Source organism: Halichoerus grypus, chromosome 9 (genome assembly GCF_964656455.1).
Source record: "Halichoerus grypus chromosome 9, mHalGry1.hap1.1, whole genome shotgun sequence".
NCBI classification, from domain to species: Eukaryota; Metazoa; Chordata; class Mammalia; order Carnivora; family Phocidae; genus Halichoerus; species Halichoerus grypus.
The window spans coordinates 37,761,296-37,784,731 of record NC_135720.1 but is presented as its reverse complement, the minus strand read 5'-3'; the positions used below and the strand labels follow the sequence as shown (position 1 = coordinate 37,784,731).

Genomic DNA, 23,436 nt, shown 5'->3' with positions numbered 1-23,436 from the left:
CCAACAAGTCTTTACGTGTGTCAACTATTAGTCGTTATTACCCAGGAGCTAATCTAAGCACTCGGGATGTGGGACTCAACAAGATGGACAAAGTCCCTAGAGTGGGGACTTAGAGTGTTGAGGGAGAAAGGAGCATGAAACCCGTGACAAAGCCACCATAGGAAGAGCTGTCAGGAGTACTGTGATGAGAACAGCACAGGGTGACAGGCTAGAGGAGAGGGCAGGGGCGATTGTGACAGAGTCCCAGTGAGGGAAGTCCTATCCTAGTGCTGTCCCAGGAGGTCACTCTGAGCTGACACCCGAGTGTCAGAAGGATCCCGTCTTGTGATGATGTAGGGGAGAGCTTTGGGGCTGAGGCAAAAGTTGCTGCAAAGACCCCGAGGCCAGAAGTGGTTTTGCAGGGTAGTGAGAGGGGTGGAGGTCTGGGCATGGGGGGCCTCCCAGACTGTGGGGAGGACTGGGGGTCTTATTCCAAGGGCTCTGGGTGCCACTGGAGGATTTGAAGCAGGAAGTAATCTGTTCCGATTCACCTTTTTAAAAAAAATCACTCTGGTTTCTTTGTGTTATACAGAATGGGGAGAGGCAGGAGCGGAGACTGGAAGATCCTTTCTGAGACTGTTGTAGTAGTCCACGTCGGTGCTGATAGTGAGGGACAGAGAGGGGACAGGATGAGGAGGCCAGGCCGGGGGGATTTCCCAGAGGTTTGGGGGTGGGAGAGGAGGCAAATAGAGGGATCAAACGTGACTGTCGGATCTTTGACGGGGCAGCCAGTTGAGCACTGGGACTGTGTACAGCAGTGGACATTACATGCATCACGGCTAAGCCCGTGGGCCTGGACTCCAGTTGCTTGGATTGAAATCTAGGTCCCCAGCATCGGTGAGATGAGATCCTATTAGTACCTATCTCATAGGTAGTGAGGATTCGATGAGTTAATATTTGTAAAGCAGGCAGAATGGTATCTGATATGTTGTAGGCCTGTCTGCTGTTCTAGAAAACAAGTCTGGTGGGGAGACCCAAGAATTCTGTTTTGGTGACAAACAGGTTTCTATGTCGAGAGGGCCACTCGGAGGAAGAGTTAGGGATGGAAATAAACATGGGGAGTTATCTGCGTATTGATGTCATTGAAAGCTACAGGACTACACGAGAGTTCTTCAGACACTGTTTAATAAATGTGGATGATCATGGACTCCTCACTCTTTTAGGAATGATGTGAGCCTGCCTTTGTAAGGAAGAATCAATCCTTTCCTAAGAGGGAGGCCTAAGTATATCAGTAACATAATCTCAGGAGCGCACCTTTCTCCCACCCTCTTTTCTTGGCTGCCGAGGTGGGGGTGGGGAAAGGTCTTAATCACATGGTGGTGGTGGTGGGGCTTGGTTACAGAATCTGTTTTCCCCTTGAATTAATTAAATCCCTGCTGTTAGTGCCATGGTACCCATTCTAGGACAAGATCTATGCCTCATAGGATGAAAATTTTGATGTGAGGGAATGAGGAGCTGGGTAGGGTTAGGTTGGGTAGAATTAAATTTCAAAGCACTAAAAAGAATTCTAGCTGTCAGAGGATTGAAGGTAATTCCCAGAGGCAATACTTTGCATACTGATTAAGCAATCATGACCTATTTAGTTTGATTTATACTGAAAAGAAAATCTATGATATGTTAATGAAGGATCTTGGCATATTTTAGCCTGCGGTAGGATTCAAGTAGGAATAGGACTGAATGAGTAGAAGTAATTGCACAGCATACTGAAATTATCCCCTTTATGGAAAGATAACCATACAGTAGCAGGTCAAAAGATCATCTGTATTTGGGGTTTGTTGTTGCTGTTGTTTTTGTCATAGTTTTGTCTTGCTTTGATTTGAGAGACTTTAAGAACACACACCAAAATTCCTACCACCTCCTTTTTTTGTTGTTGTCTTAAGGGGTTTTGTTGTTGTTTGTTCTCTGCTGCTTTTTTGTGTTGTCTTTGGGCTTTAAAGAGGCATGGGGGAGGTGGGAGGCTTTGGTGTGTTAGAGGTAGGGAGGCCACAGGAGGAGAAATTGAATCTCTTCTGTAGGTAGAAGAAGTAGGAATTCAGAAATGCAGCGTTCTCATGGGCTATTCAAACTGATAGGCTTCATTTTAGTAAGTGTTGAGGCTTCGGTAACCCATGACATTTCTCCACTCATAAACCCCTCTAAGCTGCACTACAGACCAAGTGGTAGGTCTGCCAAGGGGAGGAGGTTTTGGGAAGGAACTTAAACCTTTCCATCCCTTTGCAACAGTTAATAACTTCATCCTTATAAAGAGTAAAATGCAACATTAAAAAATGCGCGGTGGTTGAACATTGAAGTTTCGTTTGTGATTTATTTACTCTTTGATTTTGTGCTTCTAAGACTTCCAAAGCATTATAGTCAGTAATGACAGTTACCTCTTCTTTTATGAGGAGCCCACTGTGGCACCGGTTGAGTTGGGAAGTGCCAGTGAAGATTAAAGACCTAGTTTCAAAAGACACACATAGTCGATCTCTCAGACAGCTGTTTATTCTGCTTACCTTTTGCCTTTCATCTTATCACACAAAGCAGGAAGTAGGCTCTTCTTTTCCAGGTTCAAGTGATAAATCTCTTTTGGTAACATGTTTAAGGAACCTGCAGAAGAAAATAAGCCTAAATACTTCTGTGTCTTTGGTGAAATGCTGCATGGGCAACTGTTAAAATAATAATCTTCTTAAAATCCCGTAACAGAAAATGTATTTGTGCTATACAATATCTTCTTGTCAAAAGACTTAGAATTTTTAATTCTTTTATTTGTGTGTAAAAAAAATGCTTTAAGTCAAAACGTTTTAGAAGATATACTTTCTCCTTTTGATTACTGACACTACTTTCAAATCAGTAAGACATGACAAGGTGAACTGCATGAAAAGTCAATAGAATGCCTTTTATTTGGTTTGCAGAGAACCTTACTTCTCCCTACTGAAGATCCCCTTGTCAGTGTGCCGGCCAAACAGTTCAACTGTTCTGGCCAGTAAATGTTAAACATTCCTTAAAAAAGATGTAGCTTAGGGGCGCCTGGTGGCTCAATTGGTTAAGCGTCCAACTCTTGGTCTTGGCTCAGGCCCTGATCTCAGGGTCATGAGATCAAGCCCCACATTGGGCTCCCTGCTCAGCAGGGAGTCTGCTTGAGATTCTCTCTCCTCTTCCCTCTGCCCCCCTGCTCGTTCTCTCTCTCAAAATAAATAAATACATCTTAAAAAAAAAAAAAAAAAGAAAAGAAAAAGATGTGGCATATATATATGTATACCCAATGGAATAACATTCAGCCATGACAAAGAAGGAAATCTTGCCTTTGGACAACATGGACAAATCTCAAGGGCATTATGCTAAGTGAAATAAGTCAGAGAAGGACAGATACTGCATGGTATCACTCATATATGGAATCTAAAAAAATTTTTTTAGAAAGAAGTCAAATTCTTAGAAGCAGAGAGTAGAAGGGTAGTTGCTAGGGGCAGTGGAGTAGCGGAAAAAGGGGACGGTTGGTAAATGCAAACTTCCAGTTATAAGATGAATAAAAGTCTGAGGATCAAATGTATAACAGTGACTCTAGTTGATACCTGTATTGTATAATTGAAGTTTGCAAAGGGAGTAGGACTTAAATGTTCTCACCAAAATATATATAAAAACATGCGAGGTGATGGATGTGTTAATTAAGTGGGAGGAATTCTTTCACAATGTATATGTATATCAAATCATTACGATGTACACTTTAAATATCTTACAGTTTTGTCATTCGTACCTCAGTAGAGCTGAAAGAAAAAGGCTATCCATTCCAGCCAAACGATCTCTGAAAAGTAAAGCCTGTGTTCCCATTGACTTTCAATGAAAAGTAGAAAGTTTACTACGCCCTAAATTAAAAAACTCTCCCAATAACAAGTCTTCAATGAGTTAATGCATATAAATATGCAGTAAGTGTGAGCTACGATTTGCTAGCACGGTTACACTTCTACCAAAAAAAAAAAAATGGTTCAGCCCTGGACCAGATTCCAGCCTTGTTGGGACCCACAGGCTCCTACACAAAGCTACTGTTTGCTGGAATCACTTTGGAGACCCCGAAGACAAATTGCCCTTGCCTCCAGGGCAGGCTTCCGTGGCCCTCCTCCAGAGTCGGGAGCCGCACACTGCAAAGTCCTGACTCTCTTCTATCGCTGAAGTCTGGCAGTCAGCCTGAACTCTATTTCCTTCCTCTGGCCTCCTGTGGCTCTTGCTCTGGGGTATCCAGGCCCCGGGGACACGGGGGTGATGAACGAGATGCAGGCCCTGCCCTCAGGAAGTATAGGCAGGTCACAGAGGCAGACTGGAAAACCGTAATTGCAACAGAGTGAAAAATGTGTTTGGAAAGAGCTGTGCAAAGTGCATCACAGGAACACAGAGGAAAGGCACATAACACAGACTTCTGGGAGCATCTGCTCCCATCTTTCTGCCTCCCAGTGCACAAATAACAGCAAGCTGAGGGTCCCATAACATTTTGACGTTTATTTCAGGAGAATGTAGTTGTCTCCTGTTTCATCAAGGATGTAACTCAGCAATGGTGTAACTTTATATTTAGTTTGAGAGACATCATCTAAAATGCTAAATTACCATTTCCATTTAAATTACAAGGTTGTCAAGTCAATCAGAAGGTTGGTGTTTACATTATTTTTCATTATTTCAATATTATTGAATGTAATTTTAGGAGTTTCAGGAGTACGGACTGTGTACTGAATTCCATGGCACAATAAAGGGAATAAGATGTAAATGCAATGACATCCTTCAGGGTTTTCAGTGGCCTGACAGGAGGGTCTTTTTTCAAGATGTGGGCGCCTTGCCTCTAGATAGGGATGTGTATGACTTCATTCAGTTTTAAGATCGAGCCCAATTAGAATGCAGTGTAAGCTTACAGGGTCTGTGTGGTACACAGCTCCGGGGGGACCCTTGGCTTACACTGTGATGTGAGTAGTGCTTCTTAGAGCTTTTAAGTGCTCTGAGCCCCATGGCCTATTTCTCACGGGATCCCCGGTTACTTTGTTCTGGGAAACCATATCTTCCCATATCACCCTCTCTCATTGCCCCCTTCCCCCTAAATCTCTTTCCCTCAATTACTGGTCTCTATGTAATGTATGTAGGATGGCTAGTAATCGTTTTTAAGAAATGTGGTCGTTAGTCTAGGGAGGAGAGGTGTAAAAATATGGGGAAAGAGGTACATCTTAGAAGTCTTAAGATGCAGTATTATTACTTTTCTCCACAAATACTTGCACTATAGACAGCTGACCTCACTCACCTTCAAATGTCTGTCATCTCCAAGGCAAGGAGACGTTCTGCAGGAAGGCAGGCACACTCATCCTAGCCCTGTCTCTGTCTTTAAAAGGTCACACAGTTCTCTGGGCCTCAGTCCCATCATCTGTAGTCTGAAGAAATTGGACTCTAGTGCCTTTCAGATTTAACGTTATGTAATTCTCATTAATAAAGAGTAAACAGTCCTAAAAATCTCTCTTCAACTCTCCTTTGAGCTCTCCAGATGGTTGATTTTAAACTTTAACATTTCACATAGGTATAGAGTTGCATTTTTCACGGTGAGGACTTAATGTCACTAATACTCCACTAAAGTAGTCCGATGCCCGTGTATACCCACCACACATTGTTCTAGAGGAGTGCGTTTGAACCATAACGTAGCTAGCTAGCACTTACTGCTTACTAGATGTACTTCTCCCTGGCTAGCTGTTTTGAAATTAAGCCATCGAATGCAGAATGTGATATATACACGCCTGTTCAAAAGTCACCTCATCTCAAAATTCGAAGCATTCTCAAATATATAAAGTTAAACTACAGGGAATAGTTCACAAGAAACAGTTACAAGCAAAAATTAAATATTTGCTGTAATTGCAAGAAATTCCTGTAGAAATGCAGGAGCAACGCAAGAAGGAATTCTCTAACTAGTCGCCCGTCCCAGCCTCACACAAAGGTCATGGATGTTGCAGGGTCTTTCTTTACTTTTCCCTTGAGCCCCCTTTCAGGCCATACAGAATCAGTGCCCGGTGGATGCTCAGTGTACTTTCTTCTCTCGCTTTTCCTTGTTCCCTTTTCTACCCATGTGTCTGCCCCGCCCCCAGAGCCCAGCTCTGTTCTGCCGACACCCACTTGGCCAAGGCCCCAGGGATCTCTGGCCCTGATCGACAGCAAAAGGTGGCTTTCACAGTCTTACTAAGGGTGCAGGCTTTGCTCTTTTTAATTTTTCAAAGTGGGGCATTTACAAAACAACAAAACCCTTTTTTTTTTCCCCCAAATATGATGGGATCGTGTGGGAGAGCAGCTGGAACAGAGGTTTTAAGGCAGGATGGGGCCTAGTATGTCCGTGGACTGGCAAGGAGGTCCTGGGGGCTGGAGCCAGGGGAGCAAGTGGGAAGAGGAGGGTGAGAGGGCCAGCTCATGTAGGATCATCCTGAGGCCTGTTGTGTGGACTTTGACTTTTACTCCGAGTCTTCAAGGAGTCAGTCTGGTGGGAACACAGGCCGATGAACAGACAATTGCTGAATTATCTTCCTAAAACTGTTTTGGAAAAAGGTCACTATATTATCTTAAGATCATGTGCCCTTCTTATTTCCAGCCATAAATATTAGAAAAATAAGCAAAATACTAGTTTGCCCTTTTCTTGTTAATTTTACCCCTGAACGTAAAAGCTGAATCTTCATATTGAATATGCATTTTCTAGGTCCTGTGTTACCTCTGATGGCTAATTGTTTCCTTGCAAGTGTCTCTTCGTAGAGTTAAAACACACACTTCTTTAAGAATGACTGTACTCTGAGAGCACATCTGCTGCTTGTGATTACACATCTGACCTGCACATTACGCTTGCATATGAGTATTTTTCCTGAATTCAGATGTAACATTCTGACTTTCCCACCGATGAGTGGCAGTCAACCCATCATCCCCAGACAATGAATAGAATCACGAACTTCTGTGGATCATCTTCTTCCTAAAGCTGTTTAGAAAGGGAATTTTCAAAGTAAGGAGGGAGAAGGATGGCGAATGTTCTGTGGGCGGTCATGATGTATAAACTGTGTTTCTGTTGTTCTGTTTTACTTCTAGCTACAAGAAAACACACGAAACCCTGAGTCACGCAGGGCAGAAGGCAACTGCAGCGTTCAGCAACGTTGGGACAGCCATCAGCAAGAAGTTTGGAGACATGAGGTACTGTGGGAGAGATCCATGGGGACGCTGCTAAGCCTTTGGCCTTCTGAGGGAAGGGGAGCTTTCTCTATTGGTTGGTCTTCCTAACATACTCTTTTTTAATTGGATTAACATGTTACTCGGCTGATGATGATTGGTGACTGAGATCGACTTTTATAATGAAGAGTTTTCTGCCTGCTCATTTGCTTAGTGAGCCTGGTCCCAAACATGCCCTTTCCACTAGGACATGACCTAACAAAAATGGGAGATCCGGGTCTCCGTTAATTACTGGTAACAAGGGGCGGGGGGGGAATTTCAAAAGAATGCAGCATATCCTGAATTTTATTCACTAAAATTTAAACAGTAAGTTAAATATGCATTCAGTGGAATATACTCTGATAAACTATTCTAAGTTACATCTTTGTATGCATCCATCTAGGATCTTTTTCTATGCTAAAAACATACATATTTATTCTTTTAATCCAAAAAGGTACCGTGGTATATAGTCCTTGCACATTTGGGTTATTTTCAGTATTTCATTATTATATAAAGTTAGGGTAAACATAAAGATTTTGAACTGAGAACCAATTGTCCTCACTATAGGCGCCAGAAAAAACAGTGCAGTTTTTACCATTTTTATTTTTTACATTATGTTTTAGTAAGTTACCTATCTATAGAGTTGTTACTTTCATTTTTTTTTTTTTTTGCTTGTTTAAATACCTTTCATAGTTTATTTTGAATTTGGTGATATATTTGGGAGACTTTTCTTTATATCAATTTTATTTTTCTCTCTAGAAATCAAATTCATTTTTTAAAAAGTTTTGAAGTATACATTTTAAATGTCTTCCTTTTAAAAAAACTGCATATAATTTCACTGGATTCTTAAACTATTTCTTTACTACCCTACAACTTTGATACCTAGAGACAAATATTTATATTGTTGTGTTTAAGTTATTTTTGGCTTCATACATTACTGGATGGTGCCCCTGTACTATCTTCACAAGTTGGCATCCATGAGGCTAGAGTTACATGTGCATGAATCTGAATTACATTGTTTTATCTTCGTATTTATTGATAATGCGATAATGAAAAGCAACTGAAATTTTTCAGAGGCTGCATGTGATGAATAGGTAAACCTTCTGGATTATTAATTAACCCTGATTTTATTACATTTTATTATTACATTTTATTACAAATAAAATTTGTTGTCATGTCAATGGCATTAAAAATGTTTATCTAAACTAATTAGATAAATAATTTCTCAAAACAGAAAATACACTCTTACCTGCTATATCCAAGGAAATATATTTTGCCATATTTATAAAATTTGTCCTCCACATTCTTAGTTGAAACCTTCCACTGGAGCACTAGAACCACCCCATGATACTAAAGTGTTCTCCAAATTTAGGAGACTTTACAAACACTGCTGAAGCCTATTTAAAGTACATATTCCAGATTCCACCTCTCCGAGATCATGCCTCAGTGGGTCTTGGGTGGAGCCTAGGAATCTGCATTTGTAACAAGCTGTTAAGTGGCTCAACGTCAGGTAGTTAGGTTATGAGGAGGCCACATGTAACTTAGCTCACCTGTATCCAGGTGTTCTCATTTACGAAATGGGGATAAGAGAAGAGAGCCTGACATTTATTAAGCACTCAATAAATGCTAGTTTTTATCCTAAGTGACCATCTCAGTTAAAAGGTGACCCCACATAATGGAAATGAGGGAGTATACATTAACAGGAGTGCACTGTGGTATTTCATAAAGGTTTTGTTCGTTTTCCTAAGTGGAAGAAAATGAAGACCCTTTCACTTACGCAGTATGTTAACATATTCCCGTTCATACACTAATTGGCTATAACATCAAGGTTGTGTTGACTTCTTTTTTTCTGTTTCAGTGTGGCTTTGTTTTAGGGTAATGAATGATCTATTTTCCAGAAGTTTCAAACTTTTCATTAATTGTTTCTCTATATAGAGGATACAATACTTTCATTATAAACTGTGGCTAAAAATACTGGAAAGTATGTCACTGGAGACTCAAATATGGTCCTGTAAAATGTTGTAGAGTTTGCAAAATTCAGACCTATATTTTTCTCAAACTAAAACATCTAACATATATATCTGAGGATCAGTCCTTGCGAAAGCAACGAGTTTTACAAAAAATTTTCAGTTTTAAATTATGCTAGAACAAGTAACGTATGTGAAAGTCACATTTGAAAATTACTTACATTCTGTATAATAAAGATTTTTAAATGAGAAAAAGTAAGTTTTTATTTTTCATTTAAATTGATTTGCCAATTTATAAAATGCTAAATTTAAAAATTATATCACATTTTACTTTGAACTCTTTTTTAATATAAAATATCATTTTATCCTATATTCCTGTTATTTATACTATAAAATTCTTCTGTGCATTCTGGGAAAAAATTTTTGAACTTGTTCAAAAAGATTTCCAGCAAAGCTCAGATACCTCTCAGTTTTTTTTTTTTAATTATTACAAGTTAATACTTACAGATTTTAAAAACTTAGAACTTGGGCCTTTTAATAAGTTAATGAAAAGCATTCTGTGAGGATTTAAATTGATGTGTTTTATAAAAACAAGTCATATTTTTCAGGCTAAGATTCTCATTTTATCCTGATTGCCGTTGACTGAGTCCCCATAGCCCCATTAGGGAACTAACCCCCTCTCTTTCTCTACCTGTAAAATAACATTGTTCACAGCTACCTAACTAAAATGCTTCCTGCAAAGGTAAAACAAGGACACATTTATGAAAGTACTCTGAAGCAATGCAAGCTCTTGGAATCGTTTTTATAATAATACCGGCATCTTCTTGGAACTTCTCAGTCATTTGTTCAAACCACGCGTGAACAGGTGGAGATGAGGCTCTTTGAAGGAAGCATAGAACTTTTATTCGAGTCCAACCATCTCTCTATAGTCATGAGAACAGTAGTTAGAAGTACAACTTATAAGAGGTTGATATAGTAATTGTTAAGACACATTAAAAAGTATACTCCCAAAGAGTAATGAATGGAGTCAAGTCATCTTTGCTTTGGGGCTCTTGAGAGGGGGGACAAGGGCACTGCGGTGCTGATATGCTAACTCTGGTCCTGCTTTCTCTTTTGCTTCCCCGGGCTGCAGGTCTCACTCCATTGGGTAAGCGCTGCCTCTAGGGCCCTACTGGCCCCCTTGCTGCTCCCTTCCTTCCCAGAGTCCACTGCTCCCTTCACACTGTGGGTGCGCCTCAGCCAAAACACGGGGTCTCCTTTCCTGAGAGTGTTCGTGACCAGGGGGTTACAGAGTGTAGGGCTTCTGATGTGATTGAATTTATTTAAGCATCTAGTTATCTCATTTTGGAATCATTTATACCAGTTTCACTTGCTGAGCAATCTCTTAGGAATCCCTTCCTACATTCTCAATCCTTCCCGCATTGGCAGAGGTCCTCAGTATTGAAAGAAGAAAAAAAGAAAAGCAGAAGTTGAGAGTTGTATGTTTTTATGAGATGTGTAAAAAGTAAAATCGAGAAACAGAAAATTGTTGTGTTTTTCTGAACGTCTTGTAACTGTTTCTTATGTGGATGGTTCACCTTCAACTTTCTGTACCTTCTGAAGTTGAAGAGGGGAAAGGTTTCCAGAAGATCATACGTTTGGAAGTGTGCAACTGTCCAATTAAACCCTCCTTCAGCAGGAATCTTATGATATATTTTTTGGGGGGTGGATTTTTTTTCCTAAGAAAACTGCCTGTATTTAAAGAGATGAATAGATTGATAATGCTGATGAATTTCTTTTACTAATTCCTTTTTTAATGTAATTTCTGGGGAAATATTTGCCTATATTTTCTAAGTGGAGTGTCTAAGTAAGACCATAAGTACTACCTGAATTTTTTTGTCCTTTTCTTTCTGAGTTCTAGTAAAGTGCTGCCCATACTGATGACCTCAGTGGATATTGTCGGGGAAGGGTGAGGAGTTTGATCCCTTACTGTTAGCTTCTTGGGAGGAGACACAGGGATGGTGTTGGAAAGTATAATGGGGGAGCACTATCCCAGGAACAGGGACCCCTTACATAGGGCTTCCTCCCTCATCCTAGCCTGATTTCTGAGTGGAACTCACAAAGGAGTAACAGGTGATCCATCAGAGGGAAGATGAGCCAGCTACCTTAGGATCAATAGAGTGAGAAGGCTGAAACTCTTAGAATTCTCAGAAATGTTGATGTATTTGTACCAGATATCCTAGAATGGATGCAGAGGTCCCTGCTCCCATGTTGGACTGTGTGGATTGTATTTGCCTGATATGTGTTTCCTTGAATGTCTTATGTGAACTACATATATTCCTCTGGACAGTTTGTCTACAACGGAACAATTAGCTTTCACCTGCCTTTGTACCTTCCTAGGTACAGCCCTTCCTCTCTTCCTGAAAGAAGAAAGAAGGGAAGGGAGTGGGAGTTGAACCTGGGGAGGATGCTCACGGGCTCCTGGGAGCACCTGGAGAAACCAGACATTCTCCTCAGATTTCCTGGCGTACCGGGAACCCACAGGACATAAAATAACACCCAACTTGGACAGTGTACTCTTCCCTTATACCCTTGAAAGCTGACCGTGGCCCATCCTACCCAACGAAAACAAGCGTCATCTTGGTGGGGTGGGCAAGGAATACTTAAGACAGTTGAAATTGCTGTTTTAGAACTGTGAATAGGGAGTTTCTCATGTACTTATGTTGTGCTATCTTCTTTTTTCTTTTTTTTTTCTTTCAATCTGCTTTTGCCCTGAAGCTACTCCATTCGCCATTCCATAAGTATGCCTGCTATGAGGTAATGTGTGTAAATTACTTTATATAATATCAATGCAGAATGTGTATGTATGAAGTATTTGATAGTTACTTTGCAGAGATTTTCCCCTCCTCTTAATATGAAAAGAAATGCAGTGACCTTCCTTACTCTCTTTCCTGACAGCCTTCAGGAGAAAAGGCGGACAGTTCTGTTGAAGTAGGGTATGATGGGCTTCGGCTTCTGACCGAACACGCTGGCTTAAGTCCAGTGTCTCCTGATTTGTGTGCCCTGAGACAAGTTACTTACCTAGCTCAATGTCCATTCTCTTACCTGTTGTCTGACATAAAGTAACCTGTGTGAAGCACTTTCTTAGCGTAGGGCCTGGAGCCACCATGCCTGCAAAGGCAGAAATACGTGCCTTATTTCAGCAGAACTAAACGCAAGCCTGGGAGAAAGGTTAAATGAAGGGAATAACAGGCTGAGAGGACTGCAGTTGTAGAAAGGATATCACCAGGATTTTTTAACGTAGATGTTAAGGTGAGGTGTCTGTTAAGCAATGAAAATTACTAGCTGGATGAAAACTTCTGAGAAAGACATCCCCCACTGCGGGTTTGTGTAGCTTAGTGAGGCAGTCAGATAAAAGCACACTAATAGTAACAGGGTATCGAAGAATGAATGTGAGATTGCGGGGGGCGGGGGGTGCGTCAGGAGACGCAGATTGTAGCCCGGCTCTGCCCAGAATGAACTTTGCAGCCTTGGGAAAGTCACCTCAGTGATATCAGTTTCATCATATTTAAAATAAGTGGCTAAAACCAGATTTACTGCTCTTCCCACTGCTCTTGCCCTGGGCTTCCGTGGTGGGGGACGCGTAGGGGGGCCATCAAGCCTCCAAGACCCTTCCCCACTTCAGTCTGAACTGTGCCTTTTCTGCCTGCTTTATAGTATGTGTTGTGCTGTGATATGTTAGAGAGGGGATTCGGTTGCTCTAAATAGTTTGAGACCACCGCAGCCAAATTCTTTCCAGGGTCATTGGTAGTTGTATGTGATCAGATTAAATCTGAGTAAACAGTTTCTCCCTGTTCTCCAGCACACATTCTAGTGTAATTGAATTAGAGGAATGTCTGTTTTATTATCCTGATGATGTTTCTTCCACACTGAGGTTATTTGGAAATTTAGCCATAGTATTTGATTTCCCTAATTTGGTGGTAAATAGGAAGCATAGATTCAAGATTGCTTAGTCCATCTTTGAATGACTTGCACCCTCAAGCATAAAAACACTCAAATTGAGTAGTGCAACCTGCAGCACTGAGCTTCTTTATTTGAAAGCCTTTTTTTAATTAACTATTTGTTTAAAGATTCTATTTACTTATTTGTCAGAGAGAGAGAGAGAGAGCACAAGCAGGGGGAGCGGCAGGCAGAGGGAGCAGCAGGTTCTCCGCTGAGCAAGGAGCCCCATGCGGGGCTCCATCCCAGGACCTGGGATCACAACCCAAACCGAAGGCAGACACTTAATCAACTGAGCCACCCAGGCATCCCTGTTTGTCAGCTTTTAAGTGTCCAAAGAAGGGCTTGCAAAAAATGAACACGGTTTTGCTTTGTGAATCCATCTAGTGGGTTATGGGTCAAATGTAGTCCTCATGATCTTGACTGAAACTAACTTTAAAAAAAAATTTTTACTCATCTAACATATACCCATGAACCATGAGGCTGAACTGTCCGGCCACTGTGGGCTTGTGTAACTGATGGGTGATAGGCTGGCGTGTGAGAGCAGGCTTGCCCTCATAAAACCCTCAGTGGCAGCAAGGTGTCAATAAATATATACCGTTGAGTCGTTCAGGTGCAAATTCACTAATATTTCATCATGAAACAGCAATATTATGGAGGATTACTCATAGGAATTTGACTCATGCTTGCGTTGTTTACAAGATGTGATGTCACAAGTGGGCTCTCTGAACTCACCATTGTTAATCCCTACAGCGTAGATGCAGATACATTTCTGACCATGTGGAGTGTCAGAGTCTCTGGAGGTGATCTCTAACAAAGCCAAACTCAGTCCAAAACATACTATGTACGTTAGTTTCCTCTTGATTGTATTAGAGCCATGCTTCATTCCACACCATACAAAGAAGCCCATCTATTATAGCCATTCTCCCTTATAAAATTCCTCTAGGCCATTCCTCCTATTTCATTTCGCCTGCACTCAAGAGAGAATAACAGGTGGCTTATCAAATATAGTAACATTCAGTTGAATTATTTGACCTGAAAATGATGGCAGTCATTGTTGCTGAATGCTGACATGGATACAAGATTTAAGGTACATTTTTAGTACCTTCTTGGTTCCTGTTTCTTTAGTTGGACCTGGGGATATCCTTTTTAATGGTAATGATGTCATGAAATCATGTCATGTGGCCAAATCCAGTCTAGGAAACCAAAAAGCACCAAATGAAGCACCTAATGCTTAAAGTAACAAGATGATGTATAGAGGGTATTTAACACAATGAATGAGTCACAAATAAATTGTTAATAGACTGCAAAGCTTTTTGTTTGGTAAGAGAACAAAAGTATATCCTCTGTAGGAGAAAAAATAACATGTGCTCATAACACCATTTTGATCAAGCATTAGGCAAGTAATAGGTATATTTCAACTTAAAATAATGAAAGCATTGACTCTCAGAAACACTACTTCATGGAAATTGACAAAATGATTACTTTTTAAGGCATGGAAAAGAAAAATTTATGAACTTCTTTTTTCCCCCTTGAGTTATTTCTGTCTTGTGTCACATTTACTGAAATAAAGAACTTTACAATTCCAAGTGGGAAAACTCTAACATGACATTCTTCAGATAGACTTTCCATTGCTTACCAAAAACAAAAAACCAAAAACCCAAGCAAAACAAAAAAAAACGAGTCTGGAAAAGGAGTGCTGTAATAGTTAATTAGCAAATGACGAATTAAGTTATCACTCCTTCGAATTCTTGGAAATGATTTCCAGGGCATCTTGGAATTATTACAGTGGTGTTATTAACAAATGCTGTCCTGTTTGTTATATGACTATTTTACTTAGAAAATTTCCATGTCAGGTTATGGTTTGTAGATCTAACCTGGCAGAAATGAAAACATACTTGAAGGCATGCTTGTCGAACCGACAGCTGGCTCTGGTGCAGAGATCATGTTTACAATTAAGAGCAGAAAGCCAGGCAGCTCGGTTGCTAAGACAGCTGGGTCTTTGGAGCTGACCTCTCTTTTTTTGTTATTTTAGGAATTCTCCTACTTTCAAATCATTTGAGGAGAGGGTTGAGACAACTGTCACAAGCCTTAAGGTACAGATGAAGTGAATTTTGTGTCATGGGGTCCCGTGAATCAGGACAGCTTAGTCATTGTGGTGGTTAATTCTGAAGGCGGGACTGCCAGCATTCGGTGCAGCCAGGAAGAAAGGCTTGCACAGAGTCTGTCTTTTTCTTCACATATAAATCCGTCAGTAAAACCAGTATCGGAGAGTGTTGCTGGATCCTCACAGAGTTGTTTCCACAAACCATTCGGGGGTGATGACTTGTGAACATGAACCGGGATTTGTGTTCACATCTTTGCAGGTTAGAACTCTAGTGCTGTCCCCTCAAAAACTGGTATGTGAGAGAGGATTGCGGGTAGGATCGAGGGTATGTGAATTCTGAATTTAGAGGTTAAGTGGAGGGTCTCCAACAGCTCATAGCCCCTCTGGTTTGCACATGGGCTAGCAAAAACGAACTTGGCCCCCTGCGTTACACCGCCTCCCCTCTCCCGTCAGCTACCCAGACTTGTTTACTCCATTCCCAGACTGAGCACAGCACAGCATGATGATCACGGAGGGAAAATCAAACTGAGTCACAACGAGCATTCTTTTGTAATAACGCATTTGATCCCCAGCTTTAAACTGAAAATATGCCTGTGTCATGGGAGGTGTTAAAAAAAATTTCATTGACTTTATCATTTGAGTGTAGATGAATTCATCTACAGAGGAAGAAAGCACAAATAAAATCAGTCTAGTCTCAAAATGAGACTTTCAAAACATGAAAAATCATTGAAACAACTAAGATTATGTTTTTAAAGATACCAGCTAAACAGTGATTTAAATAGTCTTGATATTCTTATCGATATTTAGTAGACAGTCCATTTCTGTATTTCCCTGTCTGGGAAAATGAAGAATGCAGGGGATCTTTAAGCAGATCAAAGCAGGCGTGTGCACATGCTGATCATCCAGCTGCTTCTGAATCCTCTGCCACCATGCGCTGCCTGATCCGTCTGTGAGAGTGTAAGGTATTCCCTCACTAGAGTTCCTGCATGCTCTGATTGTGACTTGGAGAGTCTTTCCTCTTAGGGGAGGCTCTTTCACAGTCTCCTGCTTCTGCTTTATCGGCCTGGGATTAGATGTTTAAGGCCCAAGAATGAGATTATTACTCAGCATTTCCCAGGCCTTGCTTTCACTTACCAGCACTTTGTAGTCGTGCGATTCCATGACCCTGCTTGTCAACATCATTGCTTATTGAGTATCTGGGGACCCGTAGGAGCCATTGAATTGCCCCCATGTGTAGGGAAAGCTTTGATAAGGAGGGACGTGCAGTGCCTGGAACATTTCTCTTGCTAGAATATCAGGTTTCAAAACTAAGGGTTCAGAAAATCCTAGGAGTTAGTTTCTCAGCATTTGGTTCCCAGCCTTAGATAGTGGAAGGAGGATGGATTCTGTTGCTTGTTAGACCAGTTCTGACATAGGAGGAGTTGTACTTTTTAGGTTTTCTTTAGAAGAAGGAGATACGAAGAAGCAAAAGAAGAATAAACAACAACCTATTTCCCTTTGCTTTTAGGAAGCTCTGGTAAGCTCACAGCTCACATATGATTTAAGTGTTTGATCCACAGTCTGAGCTTCTCACTTCTCTCACTTTACTGGGATGGAAGGTGTAGAGCCTGCCTCCTCCTTCAGACGTGCACAAAACTAACTCAGCCGGCCAGATCCTAGCCTGTGTCAAGACTTCCTGAAAGTGGGTTCCGTGTCTGCATGATTGTCCCCGGGGTTTAACAAGACTCACATCCCACCCACCTCCTATGTCACAGCCGATGCCTACTTCCTCTTTTTCTGCCCACCCAGGCAGTGGAGAATAAATAGCTAATAATTGTGCTTTGTGTAAAACTCCCCACTCACTCAGTCATTGCAAGTTCCTCATTCTTTTTTTTTTTCTCCAGACTAAATAATAGATGTTTAACCCTTCTTTATGTAGTTTATTTGCCGCATAGTTCTGTGTTCTAAATTTTCTCCAAAATTTCTATAACGTTCTTCAATTATGGATCCTGGGGCTGTTTCCGGCTGACTCACAAATCAGTAAGGATGAATCAGTAAGGAAATGCCTCACAGGTCTCTGCTATGGTTCTCCTCACACATACTGCTTTAAGCTTGATTTTTAAAACATCGCTCAAATGGAATCCTGTTCATATTTGTGTTATATGAGAAATAATGTTCTGCTGGGAAAGGAGGTCCGTTCTTACCATCTGTCACACACCATGTGGCATTTATACTGATTGTTCTTCCTTTATACCCAGTTCTGTAACAGCTTGGTTTTCCATGTCATCACCATTATATAAAATTTAGTCCTGTTTGCCTAGATCCTTGGAATACATCACTCTCTCACCTGATGACATCTCAGCTGGTTTCACCTATAAACTCGATGAACGCACTTTCTATTTCCTCTAAAACAAACAAGCAAGCACAGCTCCGATGAAACCGTATTTGTTACGTTCCACCATGTTCCACCAGGGAATCATGAACAACTACATCCCTTCCAATCATTCTGATCATTTAACCTTCCAATCATTCTTCGAACCATGTCAAGCAGACCATATTTTTAGTGCACCTCTTTTTGATGAATACTTTGCATGGCTTTATTTAAAACCTTAAGAAAAAGACAAGATATACTTATTACTTCTTTGTGTCTTCTCAACCAGCCATATTATTATGAGAGATTACGCGGCCCAACTCAATAATTCAAATAGAATTTTATGCAAACAACAATTATAGTTTTGGGGATAAAGTGACAAATGCTTGGATGAGCCATTATGAAGGAAAGGGTCCAGGAGAGTTTTATTGTTCACATCTTTGCTGACGCAACTCCTCACCTAAATAATCGCTGTGTACAGTCATTCAACCCACGTGGTTAGGAAACCCCTTTATTCCACTCAACCGTCTTGGTTAGAAAACCCCTTCATTGCACTCCCTTTTTTTGCCAAATTGCTTTATTTTAAAACGATTCCCACCTTTTTCTATTTTGATTTGAGAAAAATCAAGAACTAGGAGAAGAGAAAGCAACAAAGCCCCAAAGAAAACATCAGTAATTGGTATTCACTTGATTCAAAACTGTGTGTGACTTCTGTTGCAAAACAGACTGCAGATACAATAAAGAGGAGAATGGGAACTCTTAATAGAGTAGATTACATTGAATTAATCTTGTTTCTCTCCAGAAAGACATAAACATAGTGAAAAATCACATAGTTGGAAGCAACCCCTGCTTCTTCCCAGTGCTGAGATGACACAGAGTCGGGGAGGAATCAGTGCTCAGTGCCAGAGGTCTGCAAATTAAGGCCTGTGGGCTAAATCCAGCTGGTTGCCTATTTTTTGAATGGCCTGTAAGCTAAGAATGGTTTTTATATTTTTTAATGGTTGAAAAAAATCAAAGGAAGAATGCTGTTTTGTGACGTGTTAAAATTAAATTACATGAAATCCACATTTCAGTGTCCATACACAGTCTTCTGTAAACACAGCCATGCTCATTCACTTATGTGTTGTTTTTGGCTGCTTTGTACAATGGTTGATTTGAGTATTTGTGACAGTGACTATGTGATTCCTAAGCTTAAAATATGTGTTATCGGTCACTTTCCAGAATGAGTTTCCTGACCCCAAGCAGAGTGGAAAATTTGACTTAGGAATTCAATCTAAAGAGGCAGAGGATTTTAGTGACAGCTGGAGAAAAGTGTATGCTTGTTTTGGAATGTTAGACTGGTTTTGGAACCTGGTTACCTTTTGTAAAGGGCAGACCAGGCAGTGAGTGGATACATTCCGCAGTGTGGCTTACGTTCCTCTGAGTGATCACTTTGGTGGCAGTGAGGAGTAGACAGCATTTTGGGAATAGCAACATTTTCTATTCTGTACCTTTCTTTTCCTCAGCGTGTTTTTCCATACTGTTAGTGGTTAAAGGAAAACCAGTGCGACAATTAATAAGACTTGTATTAAACATTAAATATTCTTTTGAAGGACTTTTTAATACGGAATTTTTCAAAACATTTTACCCATATTTCTTCATATATTTCTTATTAATTGATTTCTTCCTGATTTTGTTCTTATTACCAATAACAAGTACACAAAAAGGGAGCCTCCTAAAGCATCATAACTTTGCATTTCAAGGGCTAGCCCTCCTTGAGGGGCAACTGCCTAGAAAGATGTGAAGTGGGCAGTGCTTAAGATCTGAGTCCTGTCTGCCTCTCAGAACAGAGACCAGAAAGCATGTTCAGTGGAGCTCCTCAGCCTTTTCAAAAGCCATTTGTCAGGGATCCAGGTAGCCTTTCTAAGTCCCAGTAGGAAACCTAAATTGGGGTCACTTAAAGATGTTTATACACTTTTTAAGTTGAGGGAATTTATCTAAAATCCAGTTCTGTTTCAATTACATCTGTTCTCAGGGTGATGTGTAGACAAATCCACAGATCTGGATATGCTCCTGAAGGGGTTGAGATTTTTAGATGTCAGAAGGCATAAAGAGAGCATTGCTAAAATTGTACAGAATTGAAGTTTTGGATCCTCTCCCAGATCCCAAGTATGAATGGCATTCTAGCACTCTGCTAAAGGAAACTAACTTCTCTACACCCTTTACGTTCCCTTTCAAGAAAAAAACTATTTCTGAACTCGAGAGTAGTCCGTTTTTACACAAACATTGCAGACCTGATGAACTAACTACGTTTGCATCTCTGACCTTTCAGACGAAAGTAGGCGGGGCGAACCACGGCGGAGGCAGCTTCGAAGAGGTGCTGAGCTCCACGGCGCACGCCAGCGCGCAGAGCTCGGGGGGCGGGCCCCGGCGGGCCGAGGAGGAGGAGCTGCAGTGCTAGGGCAGCCCCCTGCAGCCGCCCCGAGCCCCGGCCCCGCCCAGCCGACCAAAATCGCGCTGGGAAAAACCCAGGCCTTGACCTTGTTCTTCAAATGGCCTCTCCGCGGAGTTTAATAAAATGATTTCCATTTTGTATTTGTGTTAATGATGGACCACGTGACCATCACATTCAGTATTCGTAGACTGTCATAATTTAAAATGTCCCCTCTTGAGCAGGTACAAAATTGATCATAACCCTTGTCTTTGTGTAATTCAGCTTATTGTAGCTATTAATGATCGGCTTTGGTTTTCCCTTGGACTCCTTTATGATGTGCATGTCTTTAAAGGCTGAGAGTGGTGAACACCCCCTTCCAGGTCGGTCAGGTGGGCGGGATAGAGTTTTTTCTGACCTTCTCCAGCAACAGGATGGGTTCACTGCAAATTTCATCAAACTGCTTGCGATCGCCCTCACTTGCATCAATTATGTATGTTTGTTTAAGCAATTAAAATAATTGGTTTTAATGAAGACTTTGAATTCTTAATTTCTTTACGTCTTCAGGGCAGGTAATGACTTTAAAAGATGGTAGCTATGAATCTGCAGATGCTTTTTTTTTTTTTTTTTTTAAGATTTTATTAGAGAGCACGAGCAGGGGGGAGAGGCAGAAGGAGAGGGAGAAACAGACTCCCCGCTGAACAGGGAGCCCGAAGCCAAACGGGGCTCCCGCCACTCTGCGATGCTATTTTAAATCAACGTCTACTGCTAATTTGGTGAACATAAGAGGATGTGTAAGTAATTATAACCTCAGCGACCCTACCAATTCTAAAATTCTCTCTAATCCACATAGAGTAGCAAACTCAGGTAAGGGAGACCTGAAAGGGGGTGGCCAGAAAATGGGAGAAACAGTTCTGCTTCCCCTTCCATTTTGCAAATTGCTCACATGAATGAAAAAAGCATCATATTAATACAATCAGGTTTCTGCAGGAATTTTTACCTTCCACATCATATGCTTCTCTTTTCTTCTAAATGGGACCTATACATTTGTTACTAGGTAGCACACACACATCCTATAGATGCAGTTTTTAAGTGAACACAGAATTGACCTATTAACTTAAAAAAGCACCGTTTAATATATATATTATTCATGCAATATATATTATGTTATTCATTTTTTAATTTAGATAGAAATATATATATTTCTTTTTATTTTTTCATGTAGTGTTCCATGATTCATTGTTTGCGTGTAACACTCAGTGCTCCATTCAGTACGTGCCCTCCTTAATACCCATCACCAGGCTAACCCAACCCTCCCCCCCTCCCCTCTAGAGCCCTGTTTGTTTCTCAGAGTCCAGTCTCTCATGGTTTGTCTCCCCTTCTGATTTCCCCCCCTTCATTTTGGGAAATACAGATATTTCTACATAAAATATATGTATTTTATATATATATATATATACACACATATATATACATATATGGCGTAGTAAAATAAAGCCAGTCTGAAAAATTCTATTCAAATTAATGGAGCAGGACAATCCACACATCTAACTGAAAATCAAGCTGGTTCAAAGCCACATAATCTCTGAGGCTTGCAGTCTTAGCAGAGATAGGTATGGGGCTATAATCTTGAACCAGCGTGGACAATGAAGCCCTGCCAGTAGGATCATTGGCATTCTCTCTAACTTAACCTTCCAGCATGTTGGTTGAAGCCAAACCCTGTCCAGCTGGCTTGTAATTTGCTCACCCACCGCTGCATGTGGCTGTCAATCTCTGTGCTCAATTTGCAGCTGCCTGGTGTGTTTGAAATGGTCACCTTTTATAAACTCACTTCTTGACCGCATTCTTTTTGACTGCACTCAGCAAACTGCACCGTATTAGAAAAAGCAGAGTTACGGTGCTATACACAATATCTTCATTCACCAACCGATTTCTGCACAGATAAGTCTCAGCCTTACGTATGACCTGAAAACATAGTATTAACAGTGACTAGAAAAACAATCAAGATAATTAGTGTTCATGTCTCAAAGCTTCAAATACATTTTAGCCTCTTATTTTAAACCATTCTTCAAAACTTTGAATTTCATCAGTTTTATAAAAACTATATTCATATCAGCTCTATTAATTGAAAGGTTTTTATGATTATATTCACTCTGATCTGGGAGTGAGATAAGGGACCATGACATGAGTAGGCTTTCATTTCGTCAAACGATATGTGAAGAAGTCACATTACTGGGGCGCCTGGGTGGCTCAGTTGTTGGTAAGCGTCTGCCTTTGGCTCAGGTCCTGGGATCGAGCCCCGCATCGGGCTCCCTGCTCGGCGGGGAGCCTGCTTCTCTCTCTTCCACTCCCCCTGCTTATGTTCCCTCTCTCGCTGTGTCTCTCTCCATCAAATAAATAAATCTTTAAAAAAAAAAAGTCACATTACTCCAGTCGTTGGTAGGTGGGTAGTCAGCATAGACGTTTCATTTCCTCATGGCCTAATCACTCAAGAGGTGCCTGTTTCTCCCTTACTTTGTGCCTGTGCAAGCTCCTCCTGACTTAATTTTACCCTGGGTTTCCTTATTATGTCGAGCGGGGCTCAGTTCACACGCAGTAGTACTGTCTCCACAAGTGCTAAAAGGTATTTGCACGCCATGGGCTTAACCATTCACTAAAAAAATCAAAATGACTTCAGGTCAACACCATGTATACAAAATTAATATCACAACCCTGATAACCTCGAATTCCAATGTGAATTGTGATTACAAAATAAACTGGCTTTTTAAAAGTAAGCAGTTCTGTAATGTAACCATTTGCTACTTTTTAAATACCGTTGCTTGATGGAAAATACTCATAGATTTACGCTACTTTATCTTACAACTCACATCTCATGAAAACTATGACTGTTGGTAAGTCATGTCAGCAAAGCAACCTGCCTCTTACTCTGAATTACACATTTTCTTACAAAGCTGTTCTTGAACCGTAGACAACAAAACAAACTACATGCTTTATTACAGAACGTCTTGACAAACCACGCCATTCACAGTGGTCAACGCGAAGAAAACACCGGAAGTCTAACCTGCGGCTCTGTCACTATTCATTGTTCCAGAGTTACCTGTCGGGGCCTGAAAGCTGTTGCACTTCACTGCAAAATGATGCATAAGGTGGTTGTGAACTTGAACCACAACACCCCCTCTCACTTAGTATCAAATTGGAGGGTGGGCAGGTGCGGGAAAGGGCAATGGCCCTAGGGTGAAAAAGTGATTTCAACATGAAATGTAAAAAAATGACTTCAAACCTGGTGTTCAGATATAATTTCAAACTATAGTATTTGGCAACATCTTATGGTTGCTTGGTAATCTCTAAGAATGGTAAAATTCTTTACACGTCTACCTTTTAGTTCATACCATAAAGACTATGTATCAAGGCA

The 23,436-nt window shown here is 40.9% G+C and overlaps 1 protein-coding gene across 7 annotated transcripts in view; it reads left to right on the top strand.

Annotated features, from left to right (window-relative positions):
* Positions 1–20,558, top strand: part of TPD52L1 (TPD52 like 1) — a 92,409-nt gene extending 71,851 nt beyond the window's left edge. The window contains exons 4-9 of one of the 7 annotated variants that reach the window (XM_036108606.2): positions 7,096–7,197; positions 10,312–10,326; positions 11,937–11,975; positions 15,193–15,253; positions 16,699–16,780; positions 19,926–20,062. In XM_036108606.2, the coding sequence (XP_035964499.1) occupies positions 7,096–7,197; positions 10,312–10,326; positions 11,937–11,975; positions 15,193–15,253; positions 16,699–16,743 (262 nt within the window). In that variant the 3' untranslated portion in view covers positions 16,744–16,780; positions 19,926–20,062. Of the gene's footprint in view, positions 1–7,095; positions 7,198–10,311; positions 10,327–11,936; positions 11,976–15,192; positions 15,254–16,698; positions 16,781–19,925 lie in introns of all 7 variants that reach the window. The other 6 variants (XM_036108603.2, XM_036108609.2, XM_036108604.2 and 3 more) reach the window with 6 other exon arrangements.
* Positions 20,559–23,436: the final 2,878 nt, after the last annotated feature.